At 51.5% G+C, this 27,546-nt stretch overlaps 1 protein-coding gene across 1 annotated transcript; it reads right to left on the reverse strand.

Moving 5' to 3' along the window:
• Nucleotides 1-52: 52 nt before the first annotated feature.
• On the reverse strand, nucleotides 53-24,139 carry Tecr (trans-2,3-enoyl-CoA reductase). The gene is made up of 13 exons (XM_038312405.1): nucleotides 24,021-24,139; nucleotides 2,660-2,710; nucleotides 2,097-2,148; nucleotides 1,731-1,775; nucleotides 1,540-1,643; nucleotides 1,348-1,463; nucleotides 1,154-1,259; nucleotides 1,006-1,078; nucleotides 876-919; nucleotides 723-780; nucleotides 555-643; nucleotides 356-401; nucleotides 53-278 (listed from the first exon to the last, which is right to left on the reverse strand). Exons 1-13 carry the CDS (start codon nucleotides 24,033-24,035, stop codon nucleotides 151-153), a joined length of 927 nt encoding a protein of 308 aa, XP_038168333.1. The 5' UTR covers nucleotides 24,036-24,139; the 3' UTR covers nucleotides 53-150.
• Nucleotides 24,140-27,546: the final 3,407 nt, after the last annotated feature.

Below are 27,546 nucleotides of genomic sequence, written 5' to 3' on the forward strand. Positions count from 1 at the left end.
GGTGGGAAGGAACAGTGTAGTCCCCGTACCTCTACAGAACACAAAGCCCAAGTCCAGCTGGGTAAACAGGTTTATTGTTGCTGCTGGAGAGCCACGGTTATCCCGGGGCAGTGGGCAGAGTGCTACTTGGCTGAACCCATGAGGAACTGCTCAGAGCAAGAAAGGGATAATGGGCATGCGAAGGGGTGGGTAGTCACGGAACTCCTTCAGGTAGCTGCGATGCTTGCCCTTGGCCCAGATAGTCATCTGGGTGAAGCCCACCAAGGAGAAGAGGGCCACTGTGGACAGAACAGGGTATCAGAATAGGAATGCCCAGCTGGAAAGGTAGGGCAGTGCACTGGTACAAGGGACTCACCTGGAACACACTGCGTCATGATGGCAAAGCCAATCCAAGACCCCACCTGTGGACAGCACAAGCAGGGTGAGGGCACAGAGGGAAGCCCAGCGTCATTTGTATCTCTGGGCAAGGAAGGGAGCAATCACCCCAGACTCAAGCTTTGCTACTCCCCACAACCCACCCGACCCTGGGAGGAAGAAGGGAGTCAGTCCCTCACCTCATAAGTGTAATTAGGACAGGACACCAACAGAAACAGCCAGGTGAAGGGGTTCTTGGTGGGGTAGGGGATCTTCCTGGTTTTGGAACCTAGCATGCAGAACAAGGGTAAGTCAGATGCCTCACCCAGCTGCCCCAGCCCTAGCCCCAGCCCCAGCCGGCCACTCACCAGCTGGCCGCAGGTCCCGAAGAGCCATGTGAATGGAGAAGTTGCCGAGCTGGCAGATCTATCAAGAAGAACAGGGTCAGTCCAGAGCCCCTAGGCTCACCCCACCCAGCCACCTCACTTCACCACACTTGGTTGCCGCCCCAGCCTCTTTACCACAAAGATGGTCAGCGCCAGCTTAACCTGCTGGGCTCCGTAGGCTGCAGAAAAGGCAGGAAGAAGAGCCCCATAAGAAGAAGGTTCATAATGAGGTCACAGGGTGAAGGCACTGTCTGGCTCCACTTACTAGGAGGTGTGTAGAGAGGGTGGTTGATGTAATAGGCCATCCATGCAGCAAAGCCCCAGTAGTAGGTACAGTTCTGAAAGAGCAGCTGAGTTAGCCTGGGGTGGACAGGGCTGATGGTGGGCGGGGCCAAAAGAGTAAGGGTGCTCACTTTGAAGATGTTCCGCAAAGGCATGGTTCCGTGAGAGAAGCGGTGCACGAAGAGTGTCTCCAGCAGTCGCTTGATGTAGTGGAATGAGTGGCAGATGCAGGCGAGGCTGGGGGGGAGGGGGGGGAGTAGCTGACTCAGCTGGGGTTGATCCAGCCCTCCACTCTCCCACCCACCCCCTTCCGGGCTCTACTCACTGCACCACCGTGTGCCGACTGGATGTGAAGTCGTATTTGTGGCCATAAATGAACGGTACCCGGAAGTAGAAGAGCAAGTAGATGAAAAGGGGCCCAGCATACTCCGTCAGGAAGACCTGGGGGTACCCAGAGACAAGATGAGTAGCCCTAGGGCGGCTGAAGGCAGAGACCAGGGAAGGGGTCAGGGCTCACCGTCACCCAGCTGATCTGGGCCCCCAGGTCCCGGAAGAAGAGTGTGGCTGTGGTGCCCACAGGAAGCTTCTGCAAGACATCTTCATCTTTCAGGGACTTTCCCTCTACAGAGATCAGTCAGTATTCAGGTGCTGCCCTGGTTTCCTGACCCCACGCGCCCAAGGGAAAGGCTACGGGACAGCTGTACTCACTGGGGTCCAGGCGGAGGGACTGGCGGGCAGGGTACCACTGCGGATCTGCTAGGAGAAGGTGAACAGTTGCAGCACCCAGTGTGACTGGGTTCAGCCTGCCTATCAAGGTTCCCAGAACTCTGGGACCCTGGGCTCCTCCCACCCTGTGCATGGTGGACATGCAGGGCCAAACAGCAACAGGATTTTGTCCTTTGGATAACATAAGAGCATTCCTGCTAGCAGCCACACGGGGGCAGCCTGCCCAGTAGGACGGGCCCCACTCACTACTCCATTGTGCTGACAGGCCTCTACAAACCCTGCAGAAGCCCAGGTCCCGTCCAGAGGGCTGACAGGAGTGGGTATAGAGATGTAGGGGTTCAGACTCACGTGTTCTGGTGAAGAGGTTCTTAATTTCAGCAATGGTGGCCTGAGGCTCCACCTGACAGGAAACAGGGTAGAGCCCTAAGAGAGCCTAGACCCAGGATCTGGGGCAGGGGTGCCAGGCACAGGCATGTCCCAAGCCGGCTGGCTTCAGTGGGGTAGATCTGACTTCCACCTCCTTTACAGACACAGGGCCCTTCCACGCTGCCTTGTCCCTTCCCCTACCAGGCAGCCAGCTTCCAGCCCATGCAGGGGCCACGACTGCTCATGCTTCTCAACCTCCCTAGTGCTGTGACCCTTTAATACATGTTGTGGTGACCCCAACCATAAAATTATTTGTTTCTTCACAAGTGTAATTTGCTGTGATGAATCATAATGTAAGTATTTGATATGCAGACTATCTGATAGGCAACCCCAAAGGGGTCAAGACCCACAGGTTGAGAACTGCTGCTCTAGATGAAGGCAATACCCCTTCGTGCCCTCTGAAGGACAAGGGGACCACAGCCCTACAGCTTTGAGGAACCGGAACCCAGGCTCTTGGCACTTCACCACCAAGGTCACAGTCCTACCTTGTCCAGGAAGCACAGCTTCTCCCTCGTCTTCGCGTCCAGAATCTCCACCTCGAAGAAGAGAACCGCCTTTTTATGCTTCTTGGCTACCTTGTGGGGCATGGGCATGGGAAGACCATCGAGGCCCTGGTGGGCCTCTTTGGACACCATGCTCAAGCTGATATCCATGCCACTGCCGGCCCTACTGCTCTGCCTACCAGGCTGTGATGCCCACTGCCAGCCGCCAGCCCCCACCTCCGACCTCCCCTCACAAAGCTGCTCTGAGCTGGGCTGGGCAGCATGATCAAATTCTGCCGCGGTGCTGGAAGGAAGCCTGTGTCTGACCATGCCCAGCCAAGCTTCAATGCCAGATGTAACCCGAGTGGCACCAGGGCCCAGCCCGGCTAAATATAAAACCATCCCAGCCGAGTCCCCCAGAGGAGCCACACCACAGTCCTCCCCTGGGGGCTACACTCAGAAGAAGTTGAGTGGCCACAGACCCTCAAAAGTGCCAGGGGCAAGATCTCCCAGAGAAGGAAAAGAGTCCACAGCCTGTGCAGGGGTAGCTAGCTCAGCCCAGCCCCAGTGCCCAGCTCTGGCTGACAGGTTACTAGGCCTGGGGAAATGCCAGCTATCCGGAGAATCTGTGAGACAGATCACCCATTTCCACTTCTAAGCTGTAAGGGACACTGGATTATGTCCCTTGTGCATTTGTGTTGCCAGGGAGGTGACAAATTCCAGAGTCACTGGTGCAGTCCCATTCCTAAGTATGGAGAGGAAAGAGTGAGCAAAGCCCTCCACCCCCTCCACCCACCTCCTCACACACGTGGTTCAAAACCAGCTGCACAGCAGTCTGCCACATCAGGCCAACACCAATGTGCTCACCCATGGATGAGCCCTGCTCCAACCCAGGCCTGCCTGTACCCCTGGGGTCTGCAGCCCCCAAAGGAGAAGCCCTAGGCTAGAGCTAGACAGTGGTACTAGGAAGAGAGTAAGGAGACAGCCCCCAGGGGATCTGAGCCATCTGCCCCAGAAGGTCAGAGAAGGCTGCTGGCATGATGTTCTGCACTGCCCAAGCTGGCCGGGAGAGGCCTGAAGGCCCTGAGGGGATCTGCGACTTCTCCTCCTGAAGGAGGGGGCATCACAGGCCAGAGAAGCTGGCCACTGTCACCTTCATGCTCCCAACAGCAGAGGCCAAAGCAGAATCCTAGGGCCTGTCCCCAGCCTGGCCTGCTAGGGGTCCCTGAGAGGATGTGCATGGACCAATATGGTGCTGGCACAAGGGAAGTATGTGCATGTACGCATGTATATGTAGGGAGGCCCCATGGAGGTGACGCTACACAGTGAAGTAGCCCTATAGAGCCTGGGTCTGAATTCAGAGCAAGGCTCCTATGCCAGCCAGTGGTGCCCAGGCCTGCTTGCCCATACATGCCATGCTACATCATAGACACAGCACAGACAAGAGCACAGAGATCACATGCTATCAGCTGCAAACTCTGCCTCACCCTGTGGCCTGAGGGGCAGATGACTGCACCCCACAAGGACAATACCAGATTAAGAGCTGTCATACACTGGGACCCCACTAAAGAGAAACAAGAGGGAATGAGAACGTGAGGAATGTGCTGGAAGGGGCTAGGTGGCAGGGCCCTGGGCTGCAGGTGTATTAATAGTTGCTGGACCCCATGAGCACAATGCACATGCTCGGAGTCCATGTGAATCACAGGAAGGCGGCACAATGTCCACTGGGAGAGAAGGCCACAGAGTTCTTGCTGAACCACTCAACAGCTTAAAATACAACCAGCCCCTCTCCCTACTGGGCCAGCTGCCGGGGAGGGCTGAAACCCTACTCTCCCCTAGCTGGGGCTCTGCAACAAGGCCAGGAAGCCTGGTGCACCAACTGGCTACAAGTGGGTGGCAGGACAGCCGTATGGAGAGGGGCCACACTGAGCAGCCATCCCAAGCCACAAGGAGAGGAGCTGCCTGAAGCAGGTGAGTCAGGGGCCTCCCCGTCCTGCTTAGATCCCACAGCCACCTTCTCCCGACAGGCCAGAGGTCATTCTTGCTTACTTTTTCAACTCCCAGAGTTTCTAGAAGGATTTCAAAATCAAAAGTAAGATAAAAGCTATGTTAAGGGCAGCAAGGAGGTTGGCTGGGTGAAAAAAGCCAGACTTTCAGGTTCAGAGTGGCCAGGACCAAACCAGGGCAGACAGCAGCCTGTTGGTGTCCCACACGGGGGAGGGGGCAGCAGGAGGAGATGCTAAAGGACACCTGCTCTTTGTGGGTGATGCAAAGGTGTCCAGTCACAGAGGTGGGGCTGCACAATGAAAAGTGCTGAATGCTCGGTTGTGTGCTTTTGGGGTGGGGTGGCACTCAGGTGAGAAAGGGTCTGACGCTAACCCAGGATGGTCTTACCTCAGCTTCCCAAGTGCCCAGAAACTGGTTGCCTACCACACCCCCTTGAACTGTGCACTTTTATTTATAGTCACGGGAACCCCCTCCGAAAGCTCTGGGACTGTATGTAGGGGCTCTCACAGTGTGAGCAGATACCGTACCGCCTGAGTTACACCCCAGCCCCCACAAGCAACAGACAGGCAGTGTTCAACAAAAAGAAAAAGACAACACAGCTCCAGGGTTGTGGTCTCCAGGTGGGGGTCTCTCCTCTCCAGAGGGAGACTGGGGAAAATCTATGTGTACCTCTTAGACCTTGGTCTCCCCACCACTCCTCAGCCACTGCCACTCCCACCCCTGTCCTGCACTTCTCTCTCCCCCCCACCCCTGTCCCTGTCCCGCACTTCTCTCTCTCCCACCCGTCCTGCACCCCTCTCCCTCCCTTTCTTCCCTCCCTCCCTCTTGCACGGACACACACACACACACACACACACACACACACACGCCAACCTAAAGTACAACCCTGAAGGGCATCCAGGTCTGGGGTCAGAGAGCACAGCAGGGTACTGAGAGGTGCCCCAGCCAGGGGTCCTGAACCCTGAAGGCAGGCAGCCAGTAGGCTCTGGCCCCTCCTGGGGAGGAAGGAAGGGAACCCTATTAGATATGTAGCTAAGTATAGCCCAGAGGATAACCTGAGTCCCCAGGCTGGAGGGACCCCCGCTGCTGAAAACACAATGGACAGGGTCAAAGACAAGGGCAGGAGCCCTGGCACAGGGCACCCTGATGGTTCTGCGATGACAGTTCCACTAGTCTGTGAAGAATTCTCACCCAGAGACTGAGATAACAAGGCCAGGCCCAGCCAAGAGCAACTCCTGCTAGCCCAAGGTCAAGGACAGCAAAGCAGACTGAGAGGCAGGGAGCAGCCCACCCTAAAGGATGGGGGCAGGGGCAGAGTGTGGTGTAGCAGGCCTTGGCACTCCACTGTGTGGCAAATGGGAGGTTCCTGGTTCTGAGACTGGGAAGCAGCATTCTTGAGGTGGTGGTCCCAGCCTGGCAGGGCACCGCAAAGGCAGAGAAGCCTGCTCTGCATCACCACCGCAGGGCTCCCACTGCCCTCCTCGGGCTAGTGGACACATCTCATCCCACCACCAGTTTTAAAACAGCAACCCCACCAGGCACAGTGGCACACACATATGACCCCAGCACTCAGCAGATGGACTCAGGATCAGCAGTTCAGAGACAACCCTAGCAACGTACCAAGTCTGAGGTCAGCCTGAGCTACATGAGACCCTGTCTTCAAAAAAAAATTGTATGGCTGCAAGTGGTACTCTAGTTCCTGTGTGACCCACCGCCCCCTTGCAGTGTACTCGATAAACTGTCCTGGGCCTGGCTGTCATTTTCTAGCACCCACAGTGGCCGCCGGTGGAGCAGAGCTCAGCAATAACCCCTCACAGATCCCGCCACCCTTGTCTGGCTGCTCCTTTACCTCTCCAGGAGGCTTGTTCTGTCCCAGACCACATCAAAGGCAGCCATGTGGGATGAGCCCCTGCCCCCTGGATGTTTCTGAACCTACACAGCACTCTGGGCTACCAGGCCTTACACGCCTGGCTCTGAAGTACCTGCACTGACAGAATGGATCAGCTCACCAGGCTCCAGCCCTCAGAGAAATATACCCCATATATATCCCTCAATAGTGACCCAAGAGCTGATTAGGCTCTGCATAGCCTAGAGGTGGTGACACACACTCCCTGGGCACTGAGCTTAAAAAAAGACCACTTCCCAGCTATATGGCCCTCGACAAGCTATCCACTTTTTCAGCTGCAGGGGGAGGGGGGAGCACTCTCTCCAACTGCTACCTCCCATAGTTAGCGTAGGAATTGGAGATAACAAAAAAGAAAGAAAAAAAAAGAAAGGAAAAAGAAAAGCACAGAAACATTTAACATCTTCCATCTAGAATAAATGCTACCAAAACGCTGAGCCAGGCATGGTAGTACATGCCTACACTCCCAGCACTGGGAGGTGAGGGCAGAAGGATCAGAAAATGGGAGGCCATACCAAGACTCTGTCTCAGAAAAAGAGAAAACGGCTAAGAATATCATATAATTGGACTGCCGTAGCACAGGGAACCAAGGTCAGAGGGCTGAAAAGAATTATGCCCCACCCAGCTGGTGGCAGTGAGCCTAAACACAAGCAACAAGGTGCCATGTGGGGGTAGGAGAGGAAAGGGGGCGGTGACAGCCAGTAGAGGCAGCAATACTTTCCACTGCCCCCTTGTGCCAACAGGTGGAAGGATAAGCCAGCACACAGTCCTAACCATTATGGTTAAGCAGGCTGGGACCGAGACAGCCCCGAGCTTACTCTACTACCAGCTGCACCAGAGAGACCTTGGGAAGCCATTGCAGACTCCCTACTCTCTCCCTCCCCGGGCCTCAGGACAGACGCGGGAACAAACACTTCCAAGTCTTTCCCTCACTTCTAGCTCACTTCTAGCGAGCAGGGTCAAGGGGAAGGACAAACTGCAGCAACTTGTATTGTCACCAAGGTTGTGGGAAAGCAAGATGGGGAAGTAGAGAACAGGGACTGAGCTGCAGTGCCAAGACAGCACACACCAATAACCCTAGCAGGAAGCAGGGGCGGGAAGACCACCCGTCAGGTCTACAGAGGTCCAGGTCAGAAAGACCCTATCTCAAAAATAATAATAATAAATAAAGATGAAAATAATGTGAAGGAATGAAAAGGTTGGCCAAGACCTCTCTGAGAAAGAGTTGTGTAAGCAAAGGGCCCTGGGGGAAGGACACAGCCATTTCCCATCTAGGGAAAGAAGTTCCAGGCAGAGGCAACAGCAAAGACAAAGGCCCTAAGGCAGCACTGTGCCCAGTATGCCTGAGGAGCAGGGAGGAGGCCAACATGAGAAAGAATGGGAGGCCAGAGCAGGGAGAGACCCAGCTGTCCAAGGCCTAGCAGCCATGGGGGAGGACCTTGGCTCCTACCTGGACTCCAAAGGGACTCACACAGAGTATCATGCCAGTGCTGGTCAAACAGTCTGAGGGGATGAGGCAGAAGCTAGGAGACCAAGATAGTGAAGATGGGAGAGGGAGAATAATGGCTGAATTCTAGACAGATGGACAGTGGAAGCAACAGATCCCAAGAGAACCTCAAAGTGGGGACAAGCAGCAAGAGTGTGACCGCTGAGCCCAGTAGGAAGGAGCAGTCCCATGAAGGCCAGGCTGGAAGAGTGGGGTATACAATGTTTACATGCCACAAGGACTCAAGGCACATGCCCTCTTCACAAATGTGGGCCCTCCTGCCTGTAAGCAAAGCCATGGCAGAGGAGGCTCACGTTACAGGCCAGCTCGGTGTCACCACGCAGCCTTCCAGGTCAGCCACTAACGTACACACCTAGAACTCTGGGCATGCAACTATGGGGCCTGCTCGATGGCTCTAGATGGGGACACTGGCAAACAGTTACAACCCTGCCCAGACACAACAGCTCAGCGAGTGCCTCTCCTTTTGTGGCCCAGGAGCCTGAGGACACAGGAACTGAGTGTCTGGGTTACTCTTTTCCTACTGTGATAGAATCAAGACCATGCCCAAGGCTTTCTTATAAAAGAGCATGGCTGTAGGCAGGCATGGTGCTGGAGGGTGGCTGAGAATTTACATCTTGAAACATAAACACAAGGCAGATAAAGCTAACTGTGCATGGTGAGGGCTTCTGAATCCTCAAGGTGCCCTGCCCTGTGACACACCTCCTAACCCTTTCCAAATAGTTCCACCAACTAGGGACCAAATATTACAATATGTAAGCCCGTGGGGGCCACTGTCACTTAAACAACCACAGCAGGCTTCAGGTTGACACCTCAGATGAGGAAGCAGGGTCCACAAGCTGAGAAGCACAACCAGGTCACCTGGGACTAAATGCCTGAGCCATGTACGATTTCAGTGATGCAGAGAGCAAGACAACCCAGCCACAAAGCCTCCATGTGGCTACCAGGAACCCCCGGGAAAGATTCACAGAGCCTCTGGTCCTTTAGCCAGCTGTTGTGAGCACTCCTGAGGCATAAGGGTATGTGCACTCTTCTTAGGGATACTGCAAGCCCAGAGGACAGAGACCTGATCCAACATTGGCCTAAGTAAACACGGGGCAGACAGCTTACCAGTTAGATAGACAGCTTCCCCATGTTCACCTGAGACTCTAGCTCAATGTTTTTGGCTTCCGTTCCCTTTTACTTTCCAGAAATACCCAGTAACCCTAATGTTACGATAGCTGGTGACTGGGATGTGGCTGCCAGAAAGCCATCCAGACTGCACCTGCTCTAGCAAACTCGTCCTCCCAGGGTCTTGGCATTTGGCTTCATTTCTCCAGGCTACACCAGGGGTAAGGGAGCAGGTTCTTCACTACCAGCCTCTCTAGGGGCAGTACTGGGAACAGGTTGCCCAGGACAGGAACGGCAGAGACACTGGCCACCCATACTTGGCCTGTAACCAGGCCTTGGTCTCCAGCCCCTGTGGCAATGTGACAGGAGCCAGGGTCTGAACACCATGTCCACAGACTCTCAATTCAGGACTGGCACCAAGTGCAGAGGCCGCAGCAGTGAAGTGGGGGAGGGGAGAAGACAGAAAGGGCGGGGGAGGAAGAGAAGGAAGAGAGGAAGACTGAACTGCAGAGAGAGCTCAGCAGGGGGATACTTGCCACCAAGCCACACACAATTTTTTTTTTTTCTGTTGGAGATTTCTTTTCTGTTTGTTTTGTTTTTGAGGAAGGATCTCACTATAAGTGGCCAGGTAGACCAGGCTGACCTTGAACTCAGAGATCTACCTGCCTCTACTTCTGCCAACATTTTTTAAGTTATTTTGTGCTATGTGTAGTGAGATAAATATCTGTGAATCTGAGGCCAGCCTGATCTACAGAGTGAGTTCCAGATCAGCCAGGGCTAGTGAGATTCTATCTCAAAAAGCAACAAAAAGCTGCACTGACCTCTAGCACCACAAAGGGTTAAATAAATAAAAATAAACAAAATGAGATGTAGATGAAGGGTAGAGCATTTGGCTAGTATATGCAAGGTTCCTAGGTTACATCCTCAACATGGCAGAGAGGCAGGAAGAAAGAAAGGGCATCCAAGATCCAATTATCCAGAAGGCAACTCACACAGCCACACATACAGCCACAGCCACACATACAGACACAGCCACACATGGGGGGGGGGTGGATACAGCACACCTTACCTTAAAGGGGCAGTCTCCATTTTCAAATGCATGCAGAATGCATCACCTACACAGAGCATGTGGATGCTACAGAGGAGTCAAGGGCTGACCCATATTTCTTGACTCCAGAACCCTATGTACCTACCTTTGCTAACCCAGCCTGGCACAGTGAGGCTATACCCAGGCCACTTAAAACCAGAGAAGCCAAAGGCAGGATGGAGCAACAACCCCATGTTTTCCTACGGGAGGCAAAGGCCACCCTCCAGTCTGGGAAAGCAGGGGTGTCTCCAACACTAGGTAAGGTCAGACAAGCAAAGGGGAATGTATATGGGAGGCTCTAACTCTCGGGTGGGGTTGCATGGAAATTCACAAAGACTGCTGTGGGCTAAGCACGGTGGTGCATGCCTAGAATCCCAGCGCTGGGGCAGAGCAAGCTGCATTCAAAGCTAACCTGGGCTATGCAACAAAATACTGTCACAAAAAAATAAATTGCTATAGCACCACCCAGTGGACTGACAGAAGAACCCTGCCCTAGTTGCCAACATCAGAAAATCTAACAGTTGCCCAGCATTTACAGCTTCAGAAGAACTCCCATGGAAAGGGCTGAGACCTACACCTCACAGGCAGAACACCCTGAACTCAATTTCTAGCACTACCAAAAAAAAAAAAAAAGGGGGGGGGGGGGAATCTTCCAAGTGGCTGGGCTATATTTCCGTAGACAGCAGTGCTTTAACTGTATGCAAGGCCAGGAATTTTATCCTCAGCAAAAAATAAAACACTTCCCCGCCCCGGGCCAGATGGGGCAGCCATCTCCAAACACCCCTATCATGCTGATATGGCCCACCCAGAAGTCCTCCCCTGTTCTCCTTCCCTTCCCTCAAGGGCGCGGCCAGGCAGGGCACATCTGCCCTCCTGCTCTCACAAGGCTGCTAGACTGAGACGTCACCTACTGATAAGAACCTGCAGTGGGGAGCACAGTGTCCAGCCCAGGACAAGGCTAAGAGCTCAGAGGGCTTTTGTTCCTTGGTCTGGTCTGGACGTGGCCTCACTGTGGGAGCTGCAGTTGCCCTCCTCCCAAGTCGCACCCAGGCCTTCACACTTATCACACTCTTGCAATTGGTGCTCTAATACAGACCCCTCTCCGTTACTGGACAGGAAGACTCTGGCAAGCCAGGAACCTAAAGGAAGCCAAAGATACTGATCTGGGAGGATTCACAACCTTCCACTGTCTCCACCCATGCCAGCAGGCAGGTGAGTCTGCCCATGAGCTCAGTTTGCCGAACAGTCCTCTAGGATCCTAATTCACAACCCTTTTTTTTTTTTTTTTTTTTTTTTTTTGGTTTTTCGAGACAGGGTTTCTCTGTGTAGGTTTGGAGCCTGTCCTGGAACTCGCTCTGGAGACCAGACCAGGCTGGCCTCAAACTCACAGAGACCGCCTGCCTTTGCCACCACTGCCTGGCATCACAACTCATTCTTAAAGAAAGATTTCGCCTTTACTAGTGATCCCTTTTTGCATGTGAAACATCAAGTCCCATTCAGGTCTCTGGAGATTCAGCCAGGGAAGGAGAGCTTGCTGAGTATATATGAGGTCTAGCTTCAAGCCCCAGTATAAAAGAGAGACAGCAAGAAAATGAATACAGTAAACAGTTCTATATAACACATGAGAAGGTAGTGTGACATCAGAAAACGAAGCACGAAAAGGAGAAAGGGGTGTAGTGCGTGCGTGAGGCAGGTGTAGTGAGCTCTGAGAGTGTGAGGCTAGCCTGGCCTACACATGAGTAGCAGGCCAGCCAGGCTACAGAGTACATGGTGAGTGAGATTCTGCGGGGGTAGGAGGGGAGGATGGCACTCCCAGACCTGAAGGACTAAGAGCTTACAGGAGGCCATCCTCAAGGGAAGACAAGCGTGCAGAGGCCCTGAAGTGAAGCGTGACCTGGAGCCATGTGAGTGACGGAATGGAGAGGTGTAAACAGGAGGGGACGGGCAGATGGTCCCAAGGGGGCTGAGGATTTGGTCTTCTAGTGTGAGTGGGAGCTATGGAGAGCTCTGGGCAGAGGAGAGTAAGTCCTGGCTTGAGTTCAATTTTGCTGACTTTGTTTTGATTTTTGACATAGGATCTCACTGTGTAGCCCTATCTGACCTGGAAGTCGCTCTGTACATCATGCTTCATCATGCTTGTAGAGATCTGTTGCCTCCTGGGTACTGGGACTAAAGGCGTGCACCACCATGGTGGTCCCAGCTCTGGCCTGAGTTCTTGAAGGATCCTTTAGAAAGAATTAGTAGTCTGGGGCAGAGTCCAACAACAGTGCTAGGCATGGAGAGATGACAGCTTTAATGAAGGAAGTGGCTAGCTCTGGCTAACACTGCTGGAGTTTCACTGTTCTGTTTCACTTTTGTTTTTGTGCCCCCCCTCCCCAAAATTAACTATATAGCCCAGGCTAGCCTTAAATTTTCATTCCCTCTGCCTCAGCCTAGAGTGCTGGGCTAACAAGCTAGCTTACATACTTGCTAACATTTTTAACCGATTTGGGTAACAAAATCAAAAAAGCCTATTTCAAGACACATTTGTATGCAAATGGAATTCCAACATCTGGGTCTCCAGACTTCTGGAACACCCCTCCAGGCCTGCCGGTTGACACCCTGGCGGCTCCTGGGCCTCAGGAACCCAGCTGAGGAAGGGCTGCTGGGAAAGGACCTCCTCCGGATCAAGCATGACAGCCTGGCTTTAGCCTGGGGGGGGGGGGCTGCAGTCAGATGGACAGGGGCAGAGGGAAAAGATAGAGACAGTTAAGTGGCTGAGGAGAGGGAGGCGCGGCCTGTCATTAAACAGGAGAGGACACTGAGATTGGGAGGGAAGCTGAAGCCGAGACTAGGGTTTGGACATACTATTTGTTTTGCTAGTCTGGGGTTTTTCATTTTCAGTTGTGTAGATTAGTTTTGTTGCTGCTGTTTCGTGTGTGTGTGTGTGTGTGTGTGTGTGTGTGTTTGTGTACACATGTGTGAGCTACGCATTCCGACACTGGGAGGCTAAAGCAAGAGGATCTCAAGTTCAGGCCAGCCTGGGCTACATGGCAGAAACTTTATCTCAAAAATAAAGAGCCAGGCAGTGGTGACGCACGCCTTTAATCCCAGCACTCGGGAGGCAGAGGCAGGCAGATCCCTGTGAGATCGAGGCCAGCCTGGTCTACAAGAGCTAGATCGAGGACAGACTCCAAAGCTACAGAGAAACCCTGTCTCAAAAAACCAAAAACTAAAAAGAATACCCTGAATCTGGATGGGGCTCTGGGTATGGCTTGAGGTGGTAGGGTTCTTGCCTAGAACTGCCTAGAACACACAAAGCCCCAGATTCCATCCACAGCACCAAAAAAAAAAAAAAAAAAAAAAAAAAAAAACCGCTATCTCCTGCTTGAGCAATGACAGTGATTTTTTTCCCACCTTATCATGGGGAGGCTACACATGGATATTTGTGTGTGGCTGTTGCAAAAGTTTATACAGGCCAGAAGACAAACTCAGTTGTTATTCAACCTTATTCTGACAGGCCTCTCATAGGCCAACAGCTCACTGATTCCAACAGTCTGGCTGGCCACGGAGTCCCAGCATGGGGACCACAGGCATGCATATGGCATTTTCACATGGGTATTAAGGATGCAACTCAAGCCCTCATGTTTGCACGGCACACACTTTACCAACTGAGCCATCTTCCTAGCCCCCAATTATTGTTTATTTATTTTTTCATGCATGTATTTATTATACACATAGCATGTGTGTAAGTCAGAGGACAACTCTATGGAGCTGGTTTTCTCCTCCATCTTTACCTGGGTTCTAGGGGCTCGAACTCTGATCCTCAGGTTTGCATGACAAGTACCTTTACTGCTGAGCCATCTCAGCAGCCCTCCCACCACCTTTTCTTATATTTATTTATTTTATATGTATGAGTGTTTTCCTGCATGTAAACATTCATGCACAATGTATGTTCCTGGTGCCCATGCAGGTCAGAAGAGGGTGTCATATCCCCTGGAACTAGAATTACATATGGTTGTAAACACCAAACTCAGGTCCTCTGTAAGAGCAACAAGTGCTCTTAAATGCAGAGCCATCTCCCCAGGCCCTCCCACCACCACCATTTAAAGGTGACGTGGAATGAAGTACTTGTAAATGACGTCATCTCTAGACCATTGTTCTGGAGATGTTATGTAAACACTGATGGGATTCTGTTAGTCTATAACATCTGAACAGTAAGTTAATACCAAAATATCATTGCCTTTAATTCCGGCTCTCAGGAGGCAGAGGTAGGCAGATCTGAGTTCAAGGCTAGCCTGATCTACAGAGTGAGTTCCAGGACAGCCAAGGCTGCACAGAGAAACCCTGTCTCAAAAAACAAAAAAGTGCTTGCTGCTCCTGTAGAGTTCCATTCTCAGGGTCCAAGTCAGAATGGCAGCTCACAATGTCCTGTAACTCCAACCCCAGGGGAACCAAGGCCCCCTTCAGGCCTCCAGCTCTAATACTGAAAAAGAAAAACCAAGAAAGTAAAGAAAGGGGAGGAATGGCAAACTCCAGAGCACTAAAGTAAGGCTTGACTGTCTTCACAGGGACAGGATCCCACGTCTGAGCACACTCACAGCGAGAGCTGCCATGCACCCTGACCCTGGGCCACACCCTCTAGTGGGCTTCTAGGGAGATGGATCATGTGGCCGCCCAGAGAACTTGCCCTTGCTGTGCTCTGTGGGTCAGCGGCCAGAAACAGACTCTCATCACCAAGAGATCCATAAGCTCTGAGGTCAGATGGAAACTAGGAGGGAGTCAGAGCAGGACACACAGACACACAGACACACAGAGACACACACACACCCCCCACCCCAGGGAGAGAAAAGGAGATCAAGAAAAAAAGAGAAAACTCCAACATTACATTACGGAATGTGACTCCGTAAAGTGCTTACCTAGCACAAACCAAGGGCTCCATCTTCAGCACCAAATAAACACTGCATGATGGCACAAAAGGTACTAGCAGAAGGATCACAAGTTCAAAGTCACTCTTAGCTACAAAATGTATTCAAAGCTAGCCTGGGCTACAAGAAAGCCTGTGTCAAAAGGTATGTGTATGTAGCAGACATAATCTCAGCACACAGGAGCCAAGACAGGATCACAAGTTCAAGACCATAAACAGGCAATATCCTGACTTTAAAAAATAATAAAAATAAAAACACCTACAGTGAGCATGGGCACATTTTCCTTGCCCTATGCCCTGACATTACAGAAGACCTGCACACTCCTTAAGTGAAGATCACAACAGCTTTAGAAGAGACTTGAGAATGCTTGTTTTTCTTCATCCTCAGGGGTGCTAGAACCAGTCTCCAGGATACAAAGTGATGCTTCTGCTAGACCTAAAGATTCTGGTACTGTGTTTTGACAGCACCCCCAAAATGACTTTCCCCAAGGCCCTCATAACCAGAGCTCCACCCACCATCTACACATGCACACATGGGTCAGACTCTGGCAGGGTCCTCCAGCTCCAGAGGCGGCCTGTGCCATGTGTACTTCCTTCCCTACCTGACTTGACGGACTGGGACTCCCACACCCCAGTCCAGGGGCAAGAGGATTCAGAAGGCAACAGGAGGGTACCCTGAACACACTCAAAGGACAGAAGCTCCGCCTGCAGCGAAAGCTATGCACAGCTTCCAACCTAATTCCAGTACTTTTCTCTCTTGCAAGCAAGGCTGGGAGAGGCTGAAAATAAGGAACAGTGGCCCTGCGCCTTTCCAGTACAATGGCTATGCCAGGACCCCCAAGGACTTAAAAATAACTTGCCTTAGATAGTTACACATTAGGCAAATCAATAGGTAAGAGTGTCATCATCCCTGGTATAAAGTCCACACATCCCTAGGGAAGCTACAAACTCATGCCATGTCCTGCCAGCCTGTCAACATCGGCTCCCACAAGGAGGCTGGGCTCTATGCAGTGTCTGCTCTCTCAACAGGGCTCAGAGTAAGGACTGGGACAAGGGGATAGGCCAGGGATGAAGACAATCCCAAACCGGTGGTCCGAGTACTGCAGGATGCTGGCCAGCAGTCATCCACCTGGCAGGGCATTAATACTCAAGATATTAGTAGTCATCCAATCAACAAAAGGAAATAAAAGGACAATTTCTCAAAAGAAGTACAAATGGCCAAGAAAAACAAAATATAGGTCAGACTTGGTGGTCACACCTTTAACCCCAGCGTTCAACAGCCAGGGGCAAGAGGAGCTCTGAGTTTGAGGCCAGGGCAGCTGGGCTACACAGCGAATTCCAGGCCAGTAAGGGCTTCACAGTGAAAACCTGGCTCAAAAAGAAAACCAGATGTGGTCAGCATAACTTTAATCCCAGCACTCTGAAGGCAGAGGCAGGGATTTCTGTGAGTTCAAGGCCAACATGGTCTACAAAATGAGCTCCAGGTCAACCAGGGCAGTTACACAGAGAAACCCTGTCTCAAAATACAAAGACAGACAGACAGGCAGACAGACAGATGAATGGCAGACCCTTCCTAGCCTCATGGCTGCTCCAGGCCAAGTGTACTTCCCAATGTCATGACGGGCAGGGAGCACAGGAGCGTGGCACTTCAGGCAGCACACAGGGACACAGACTTCCCTTTACCTAATGATTTATAACCAGGGACTTGGCTGCAGCAGGAAGAATGTCCAGTACCCCCTCCCTCAGCCCCAGGCACTGGTATCCTTATCTTAGCCTCCTACCTGAGAAAAGTCAAGGTAAAATAACCAGGTGGCCCCAAAAGGCCTTTACATGCCCACTCCTTCCTCAGTATATCATCACCAAGGGTGACCTGAACTCTGCCACGTGACAGTTATGAGCATGAAGTTTCACTATTCTGTGCTCTAGTTTCCCCATATGTCAAGTGGAGATAAGAACCATACCTGCTTCACACGAGTGACAGGGCTAGCCCACAGCAGTATGGGCAGAAGAACAGTGGAAGGGCAGGCTTAGCATGCTATAGCCCCCCGGGCTCCTTCCCAGTCCCAGGATGTAGTGGTGCCAGCCTTTAATCCTAGAACTCGAGAGGCAGACAGAGCTCCAGGAGTCCAAGGCCAGGCTGGTCTATACAAGGAGTTCAGTTAGGTAGGGCTGCAGAGGAGACCTTGTCAAAAAGGGTGGAGGGCACAAAAGAGAAAATGAAGGCACTGAGCACATGCGCCATGTTAGACGGCTTTACAATGACTATGATGGCCAGCTCCACTCTCATAGCTGGAGTGAGCATCCCCAACTGTTAAAACATTCTCATCTGTCACTATCAATAGCACCAAGAGGTGTTAAGACCTGAACTTGACCAACCAGCTTTCCCACCCAGCCAGACCTGCCTGTCAAAGGGCAGGAGTCCCAACCAAAGCCAACAATGTTATCAGAACTTGAAGTCCGTTCTGGAGCAGCTCTGCGCAGTGGCCAGTGTGTCCAGGCCACTAGCTCCTCTCTCTCTACTCAGGAGTCAGTGAAGCAAGGTTCTGCTGGGCTCTGGGGGCCTCTAAGTTGCCCATACAAAACTGAGCTAACAATTGCATATCACGGCCATCAGCTCAGCTCCTCCCAGAGCTCAGTCTCCCCACCTTCTCCACTGTGACTCAACCTCCTCCATATACATCCATCCACCTTCTCTTCAAGTCTCTTCTGCTCTGCCTGACCCAAAGCCTTGAGGTACAGGTGCTGGGCAATGCCAGGTACTGAGCTAAGTAGACACTGTGCACCTAACGCTCGCCAGAGCACAAACACTTGGAAGGGACGACCATAGTAGAGATGGTTATCCCTGGGACTCATCAAGATGCACTCAGAGCAGGCAAGGGGGTAGGGAGCTGACTGCAGTACCAGCCCCTTTTCAAGGCATGAACATCCCCTCAGTGGCCAGTTAAGCTGCCAACCTGATGTCCCTGAAAATGCAGTAAGGGTCAATACACACTCTTCCAACCCATTGTGTCATTTCAGGATAAGAAGGCTAGAGGTTAAAAAATTTGCCCTTGAGGACTAGCTAGTTAGCTAGGTTAAGAGCACCGGTTGCTCTTCCAGAGGACCTATGTTCAATTCCCAGCACCCACATGTCAGCTCACAACTGTTTGTAACTCCAACTTCAGGGAATCTGATGCCAACCAACTTCTGGCCTCCAAAGACATCAGACACTCATGTGGTACAAAGATAGATACAGGCAGGCATAACACCCGTACCCATACACATAAAATAAAAATAAAATTATGTGCCCATGGGTTCACCCCTGCCAGAGGCAGAGAAGGATCTCAGTCCAGCTCTGCTGCAGGCCTGCTAAGTCTTGCTGTCTTCCCAGGACAGAGAATCAGCACAGATACAGCTAACCCAAGTCAGGGACTGGCCCAGGAAAAGCCCCTGCCCAGGGTCAATTCCCACCTGTACAGTCCAAGTGTTCATACCGCCATCACCTGCCCTACTATGTTGAGCAAAGGACCATCTAAAGGATTCTGCAGGGAAGATATGTAAACTGAACCACTCCCTGCCCAGGGCATGAGCCACACCTGTGATTACAGTCCGAGGTGCTAAACCAGGAAAGGTGTGAAAGGCTCATAGCAGCCGGACCTAACAGCACACACCTGCACCAGCACAGAAAAGAAACCTAAAAAGAAGCGTGCCAGGCGTAGAGGTTCGTGATGTTAATCCTAGCACTTGAAAGGCAGGGCAGGCCTGCCTAAAAACAGTATCTCAAAAAAACAAAAACAAAAACAAGAACCTAGACGCACCACACACACCGTCTCCTGCACGCACAGCCTGGACGGTGTTCCTAGCCTCGTCACGCTACACCGTCTCCTGCACGCACAGCCTGGACGGTGTTCCTAGCCTCGTCACGCTACACCGTCTCCTGCACGCACAGCCTGGACGGTGTTCCTAGCCTCGTCACGCTGCACCGTCTCCTGCACGCACAGCCTGGACGGTGTTCCTAGCCTCGTCACGCTACACCGTCTCCTGCACGCACAGCCTGGACGGTGTTCCTAGCCTCGTCACGCTACACCGTCTCCTGCACGCACAGCCTGGACGGTGTTCCTAGCCTCGTCACGCTGCTCGCTAACACTCGCGGTCTTTTCACAGCCAAGCAGGTTTGGTTCCAAGGAGCAAGCACAGACAAGCTGAGAGGTTAGCCAATCCAGGGAGTCAAGCCACTGTTGCATCAAAGGGCCACGGCAGCACCCAGCCGCAGGCCTGCCTCCATGTGTGCACACAGGTCTACTTTCCCTTCACCTACCACGGCAGCACCCAGCCGCAGGCCTGCCTCCGTGTGTGCACACAGGTCTACTTTCCCTTCACCTATCACCCACCAGCTTTCTGCCTCTGAACAATTGCCTCAGAGCACCAAGTATGGTGACACATGCCTGTAATGCCAACAATCAAGGCTGGGTCAGGAAGAACACGAATTCAAGTTGGCCTAGGTTATACAGTGAGACCCTGGTTAAGAACCCAAGAGGCAGGTGGAGCTGAGTTTGAAGCTAGCCTGATCTAAGCAGCAAGTTGCAGGTCAGCCAGGGCTACACACTGAGACTCTACATCAAAAAAGGAAGAAAGGGAGGAAGGGAAAGGAAAAAAAAGAGACAAGAAACAGGAGAGCTAGAGCAACAGACAGTGGTTTATAGGCACTTGCTGAGTATGGATCGCAGAACCCACAAACCACCACAAGCCTGTGCCCCAAGCTACGGTGGACAGAGATGCAGTCCTGGGTATTGCTGGCCTCCTGCCTAGCTCCAGGTTCAGGAAATGACCCTGCTTCAAAACGCAGGTCAATAATAATAAAATGCACCAACACCTTCCCTCTGGCCTCTGCACAGGTGAAGGTGTGGCATATACAGACACACAAACAATGATAATAATAATAATTGTTTTAATTTTGAAATCAAGGGCTAGGATCCAGCTCAGTGGTAGAGCATTTGTTCAGCACATACACAGAAGGCCCTGGGTTCCAATGTCTAACATTAAAAACAATAATTTTTTTTGAATGCCTCTTGACTTTGAGAATTTTCATACTAACCCCCTGGAGGGAGCCAGCCACGCAGAAACCTGCCTGAGGCAAGGTAATAACCTGGTCCAGAACAATCTGTAAGATGGGTGCCTTTATAGCCCGCACGGTGATTCTCACCATTCCATGAGCCTGAGGTCAGTCTGGGCTACAGAGACTCCACCTACAAGGACAGACTCTTAGGTCAGACTCTCGTGAGATTCACAGGCAGATTTACAAGGCACAGTAGCCGGCTTTAGCTACCACAGGGATCATCTCCAATGTCATCTCCAGTGGAAAAACACTAATTTAAAAAAAAAAAGAAGACCTGAGCCTAGGACAAGCAGCTCTCATACCAACCCTGCTGATTTATACCAAGCCCACATCCAACCTGTTCTCGAAGTTTCACCTCAGCTAGGCCTAGGCTATGGAAGGGATTCTTTCTTGCTAGATAGACTATGAACCAAGCTGATAGGAAACTTATCAAAAAGCCACAGTATCTCCTCCAGGTAGAATCCTATCCACTGTGCCTTGGCTCTTCCCTGTGGTCACTAACTGACCGTGAACCTTTCTGAGCATGACCATTGTTTAGGGTTGCTGACCTGCATGCACATTACATGCACCTGGTTTATGCAATGTCCAGAGGAGAGAGGAGGGTGCTGGAGCCCTTGAACTGGGGGTACAGATGTGGTGTTGGGAACTGAACCTGGACCTTCTGGAAGAGCTCTTAACCTCTGACCGGTCCTTCCAGCCCCTGAGCAGCAAGTCTATCCTATCAGCCGCCCTCAGGCTGGCGGTGCAGCTGACTCAAGATCCTGGGTTCCATCTCAGCATCACCAAGTCCAAAACAGTCAGTGTGCATCACAGTATCCCAGGTCTCTGTCTGTGGACAAAAAGTCTTTCTCTGTTTTAATTCAAGGTATTCTAGGAAGTCGGTTCTCTCCTGCCACCTTGTGGGGTACAGAGATCAAACTCAAGAAGGCCTTCAGAAAACATGGCCTCTACCGGACGAGCCGTCTCACTATGCCCAGCAAGTCCTCTGAGAGGGAGGCCGCATGCGGGTAAAGGGCGCACTCAGTCCTGCAAAAGATCTATTAGTCTGCTTTTTTAAATTACATTTTTAGCTAAGCATGGTAGCATATGCTTTTAAGCCCAGTTCCTGGAGAGACAGATGGATCTTTAAGTCTGGTCTACAGGACTAGGCTTACAGAGAAAACCTGCCCCCCCCCCAAAAAAAAAATTTCTGTTACAACCATGTGTGAGAAGTCAGAGAAGAACTGGTAGGTGTTGGTTCACTGAGCCATCTTACCAGGGAGGCCTGAAACTCACTGTGTAGCCAAAGATGACTCTGAACTTCTAATCCCAATGCCTTCCCCTCCAAGCATGAGCCACCATGCCTAGTTTCTGCAGTGATAGAGATGGAGCCCAGGGCCTCCTGCATGTTAGTCAAACACTCCAGAAATCTGTTCTTCAATGTGGCTATCTGACACTTTTGCCTAAGATCTTAACTGTGAAAGGATAGCTTCCATTTTTATTGATCTGCACCAAGAATTCTGAAAGCTGGGCTAGAAGACAGTAGATGCCCCCACCCCAAAACGATGGTCTCGGTGGCTACTGGACAAATGTCAATAGGGAATAACAAAACACTGCCAAGAAATAACTTTTCCCTCCAAGGTCACCTTGGCTTTCTGTTTGCTTGGGGGAGATTTGTTTTGTTGCTGTTGTTTGTCTAGTCTGTTTAGATTTTTGAGACAGGATTTCTAGCCCGGGTTGGCATCAAAGTCACTATGTAGTTGAAGATAACCTTGAACACCTGATCCTCTGCCTCCATCTCCCACAAAGCTAGAACTAAGGGCATGTGCCAGCTTACCTGGCTTTATTCCGTGCCAGGGATTCAATCACGTAAGGAAAAGTCTCTACCAAATGAACTGCAACCCTATTCCCCAGTTTGGTCCTTATCTGCCTTTGTTGTGCAATGCTGAGGTGGAACCCAGAACCTTGTGCATGCATGGGAAACAAGGGCTCCAACGCTGGGCTACCAGCAGCCCATCTAGGGCACACTGGGAAACACGGCAAAGGAAAGCCTGAAGAACACTGGAGCATATTTCCAGGCCAAACCAGGAGCCCCAGGTTGTGCTCGGGTTCCGAGAGCCAAAGCAGCCACCTCCGTGGTCCTCAAAACCAACCTGGCCTGATTTTCAAGGAGCAAATTAAAATGACTGACTGCAAATTCCATCTTCTGCCTGTGCTCTTCAAACTGAACACAGCTTCGGCCCCAGGGCAAGGGAGGAGGAGTGAAAGGGAAAGCACATTAAGGGGAAACAAAAACAAGAAACTTTCTTTTGAAAGCACAGAGTTGGGAGGGGCATAAGGATTACAGACCCCCCACCTCCTGGCTCCTGTTAAAAAAAGATAGAGGTCTTCTGGACTAAAGGTGTCCCTGGGGAAATTTAAAATAATTATAATAGTTTTATAATATCACTACACTTATTCCATATAAAAATAATTAAAATAGAGATGACTAGAAGTAGTAGTATCCAATTTGTTATAAAAATAAAATTATCTCCCATATATTGGAGATTCCTAAAGTATTCCAATTTCCAGAGACAAGAGGTGGTTGCCAAGGTCTGGGAAAGTGGGAAATGGGAAGATACTCTATAGTGAGTGTAGAGTTTCAATTTTACAAGATTCTAAAAAGTTTAAGAGGCTTGCCTAGCAGGTGCAGGGCCTTAGTTCCATCCCTAGCAATACAAGGAGAGCTGCAGAGATGGGGCAGGGGAACATCACACAACCTATTGGATAGTGGTGAAATTTGAGCAATATGTAGACTTAATAATGCTGAGTTGTACAGTAAAATGGCTACCGAGAAAAATGAGCAAGTTTCATCACAAATTTAAAATGTGGGGAGAAAGACAAGCAATCTCTCAATTTGCTAGCTCCCATTTACGGAACTGCATGGCTAGTGGTTAGGAAACTATGCCTTTGAAATCTTCGTTCCCTCTCTCTGTTCTGCAGATACTAGTTGGGACCTTTCCACAACTCACTTGACAGCTCTTTCACCTACATTACCAGTAAGAGATTAAGTAAGCATCCAATCTCAGTAGGACAAAGATAACAGAATCGTAGTAAAAATGGTAGTTAGCCCTCACTAACGCATCTTTTCTATGAATGTGAGCAATCGGTTACTGTTTTATTATAGTTACTTAAAAGTCAGCAATAACAAAACTAATATCATCAGTTTGATCGAAAAGAGAATTCCAAGACTTTGTTTTAAGAGGAAAAGGGACCGAAGACTTAAGAGTCAGAAGACTTAAGTTTCCACAATGATCTTGTGCGTTCAGACTTCTTCCCTAGAGGTCACCGGCTGCCGTAACCAACTCCCTCGCCGCCCCGGCATCTACAGCGAAGAGTGGGTGCGAAGGTCGGAAGAGGCAGGCCAGCTGCAGAGCCCCTTCCTGAGCCCCGGGCGCTGACGCCGTGCAAGGATTGTGCAAGAGAATCGCTGGCACCAAGAACAAGTCCTCCGCACTGCACTTCTGAACACCTACCACGCGGGCCACCGAGGATGCTGCAAGGAAGCTGCAAGCTTCTCCCTGGCCCTGCAAAACCCTAAGAAAAGGTATCACCCCAAAACGCCGGGATAGCAAAATACCTTCCTGCACATGCGCAATGAGATTTACCAGCAGGCCCCGGGCACACTGCGCCTGCGCCATCGGCGAGGAGCCGGGCCATAATAGAGGGTCCCGAGGCCCTAAAGGGGACTGTGCGGTCTGCGGCAGCCACGGCCCGGGCCCCGCGCCGCTTACCTCGTAGTGCTTCATGGCTCCTCCACAGGATGGCGCCGCTCCGCTGCAGCTCAGGTGCCGCCCTGCCGCTCGAAACACTGCCCAGGCACACACGCCGGGAGCCGCGCTCCACTAACTCCGGCTCCGCCCTTCCCTACGCGCGCGTCGCGCCGGCCAATCAGCGTGGGGTGCACCCGCCGCTCGCGCCACACGACCAACCAATCAGCGTCCGAGACTCAACGCGGGGCGGGGGGGGGGGGATACTTAACTCCCCCCCATCTAAGCAGGCAAGATTAAAGCAAGGGTCACCAACCAATCAAAAGAGAGCCTCGGCGCAGCGCCCCGTCTGGCCCCGCCCCTCGCAGGGCCGCTGTGGAAATCCAGCGAAGCCAGGTTTAAATCAGTGCACCAGAACCGGAGCAAAGCACTGAGTGACTCAGAGAGCTGAGATTACGGGGCGGGCAGCGCTTCGGGGCGGATTCTAACGTGCAATGAGGCTGAGACGCCTAAGACGTGAAACCTCTGATATTATCACCAGGACTCTTGAAAGGACTCCGCATACCATGAGTGGGGGAAGGAAAAGAAAGCCTGCACCGCCTTCTGCAGTGTCTTCGCTGCTCCTTCCTAAGATACCCCCGGTCAGTCGAGCTGACCCTATGAGCAAAAACCACGTTTGTCTCTGCCTGTGTGGTGGTGTACAGTATGGTTACTACTGGTCACGTGTAGCTTCTGAGCCCTTGAAATATACTAACAAGGGGGAGGAGGAGGGGAGGAGATGGCAATTTTTAATAAAAAATAAACTGGAAAAAAAGGAAAAAAATATACTAACAAAATGACAAGTGCTGCCAATCTAAAATTCATGACATCAGAGAATAGTGCATCAGAGGACGATGACATGTCTTCATCTGATAAAGGCCCTTGCTGCCAAGCCTAATGGACTACATTCAGTCTCAGGGACCTGCAAAATGTAAGGCTGGAACAGATTCTGGCAACTTATCGTCTGATCTCCAACAGGCATCATGGTACATGTGCAAACACACAGAGACACATTCATAAATAAAATAATTCTTCATTCTGTTTTGTTTTTCGAGACAGGGTTTCTCTGTGTAACAGCCCTGGCTGTCCTGGAGCTTGCTTTACAGACCAGGCTGGCCTCGAACTCACAGAGAGCCACCTGTGTCTGCCTTTTGAGTGCTGGGATTAAAGTGTGCGCCGCTACGACCAGTTATAAATATAAATTTTTAAAGAGCACAGTGAAGCCAAATGTGATGACACACACCTTTAGTCCCAGTACTCAGGAGGTAGTGGCACGCAAATCTCTCCAGGTTCCAACCAGCGATAATGGTTCCAAGGCCCTGTCTCAAAAAAAAAAAAAAAAAAAGAGAAGAATCTTACATGCATGTTCAGCACTATGAGGACTGAGTGGGTGGAGGTGGACAGGGAGACACATACACACACACACACACACACACACACACACACAGAGTCATTTGCCTTGAGGCACCTGGCATCAGGTGTTGTTGTGGTGCAAATATATGGTGGGGTATGGGAGAGACAGACAGACAGACAGACAGACAGACAGAATAGTTCCTGACCTGTGGAGAGGAGCAGATCTGAAGAAGGGAAGGCAGTGAGGCAGTGAAGAATAGGCTCGTGTGGGAGGCCTGCTTGCCACTCTGGGCCATGGTGACATGCGGTCCTGGGCTGCTGCCGGGGCTCAAGTCTGGGTCCCTGGCCCTGTTGCGGCATCAGTCTGTGCTGATGTCGTGATGCCTGTTAGCACTGAAGGTCGTGCGGCTGCCTCCTGTTAGCACTGAAGGTCTTGCGGCTGCCTGGGTCTGGGCTCCCACCTGGGGCCACCCAGCAGCCAGCGTGACACTGGTCTGCGTGGCCTACACTGCCACTGGGCCCACGCTGCTGCCGAGGGCCGTGTCTGGGTCCGTGGTCCTGCTGCAGCTGGGGTCTATGTTGATGTTCACTGCCCCTGGGACCACAGTGGCCCATGTGAGCCATGTGTTGAAGGACAAAGGCCGTGCTGAGCTGACCGCGCCCCTCACTGGCATGGGGGAATGCTGACCCCATCCCTCCAGGGCCTTGGAATAATGGACCCCCACGACCCTGGCAGGGGAAAGCTGGCCCCGCCCCCAATAGGAGAGCTGTGCCCCCACTCACACTTCCCACCCCGTCCCCACCACACACTTGGGAAAGCTACCTGATGGGGGTGTTCCCAGTTCCCAGGAGCCTGGTCAGGGTCAGAAGAACCCAGTCACCACCCAGGCACGCTCTAACATCCACCCCATCTATGACCGCTGGAGCATGTAAACACAGGATCTCCATGGCTCTGGAGAACCACGGGATATCCGGGAGATTCGGTGAGGGCCCAGCATCGACGGTGTACCAGAGGCCAGAGGCCTTGAACCCGACCCAACACATCACACAGTGAAGTGAAAAGCTGGACAAAAAGGTCTACTGCGGGACACACAGCTCCCAAGGCCACCAAGTCGAATGAAGAGGTGACAGAGAGGCTGGAAAGACGAAGGAGCAAAGTAGTTTTTTTCTTATTTGCTTTATTAAGTTTTTGTTTTGTTTGTTTTGTCTTTAATTAACATTATTCACATTTTTATTTTATCTTACTTTTTAGCTTTTAGTTTTCCTTTGGCAAGGGACAAACAAGAATGAAGGGCAGATACAGAGGAACTAGGAAATGAGTGGGATTGGGATGTGAAATTCCCAAAAAAAAATCAATTTAAAAAGTATGTTCATAAAAAGCCAAAGGAAAAATATCAATAGATAAAAGGTATATAGTTCAGGGCTGAGGATTTCCCCACTTGGTACAAGGTGTGTGTTAAGAAGAAGAATATAGCTGGCCATGGTGGCGCACGCCTTTAATTCCTGCACCCAGAGGCAGAGACAGGCAGATCTCTGTGAGTTCGAGGCCTAGTCTACAGAATTCCAGGATGGCAAGGGCTACGCAGAGAAATCCTATCTCAAAAGGAAAAATAAAAAAGACAAGATGTTTAAAGAAATTAGATTTCTAATTTTTATATGTATGAGTGTTTTGCCCACATGTATGTATGTGCCTGGTGCCATGGAGGCCAGAAGGGAGCATCAGATCCCTCTCCCCAGTCCCAGAGGTACAGGATGCTTAAAGGGAGGTACAACATTCCACCCTTCAGAGAAGTTCCTTAAACTCGGGGAGTAAGACAGTAGCTTCAGGAAGTCCCTGAAACTGACCAGACTCACAGACATCTCCCTCCCCAAGCACACATGAGCAATGAAGACTGCTGAGAGATATCCCGACCATTGGGGCTGCCAGAAAAGGGCAGAGCAGCTAAGCTGACTCCAGAGACAGTGCCCTGTAAAAGTGGCTGTAGGCAAGCCTATGGGACATCTCCTTAAACGGTGGCTGATGCAGGAAGGCCCAGCCCATTACGAGTGGTACCACTCTGGGCTGGAGGTCCTGGGTTCATAGGCAAGCGGGATGGCCACGCGATGGTAGTACACACCTTTAATGCCAACACTCAGGAGGCAGAGGCAGAAGGATCTC

The sequence above is a fragment of the Arvicola amphibius genome, chromosome 15 (genome assembly GCF_903992535.2).
Source record: "Arvicola amphibius chromosome 15, mArvAmp1.2, whole genome shotgun sequence".
NCBI lineage: Eukaryota > Metazoa > Chordata > Mammalia > Rodentia > Cricetidae > Arvicola > Arvicola amphibius.

What these genes read in the sequence shown, in the direction of transcription:
- Tecr (XM_038312405.1), bottom strand. An exon ending in GAACCTCTTCACCAGAACAC is followed by an intron (nt 1,776 to 2,096) that starts GTGAGTCTGAAC and finishes TTCTCCTAGCAG; the next exon opens with ATCCGCAGTGGTACCCTGCC. An exon ending in CTTTGCGGAACATCTTCAAA is followed by an intron (nt 1,079 to 1,153) that starts GTGAGCACCCTT and finishes CTGCTCTTTCAG; the next exon opens with AACTGTACCTACTACTGGGG.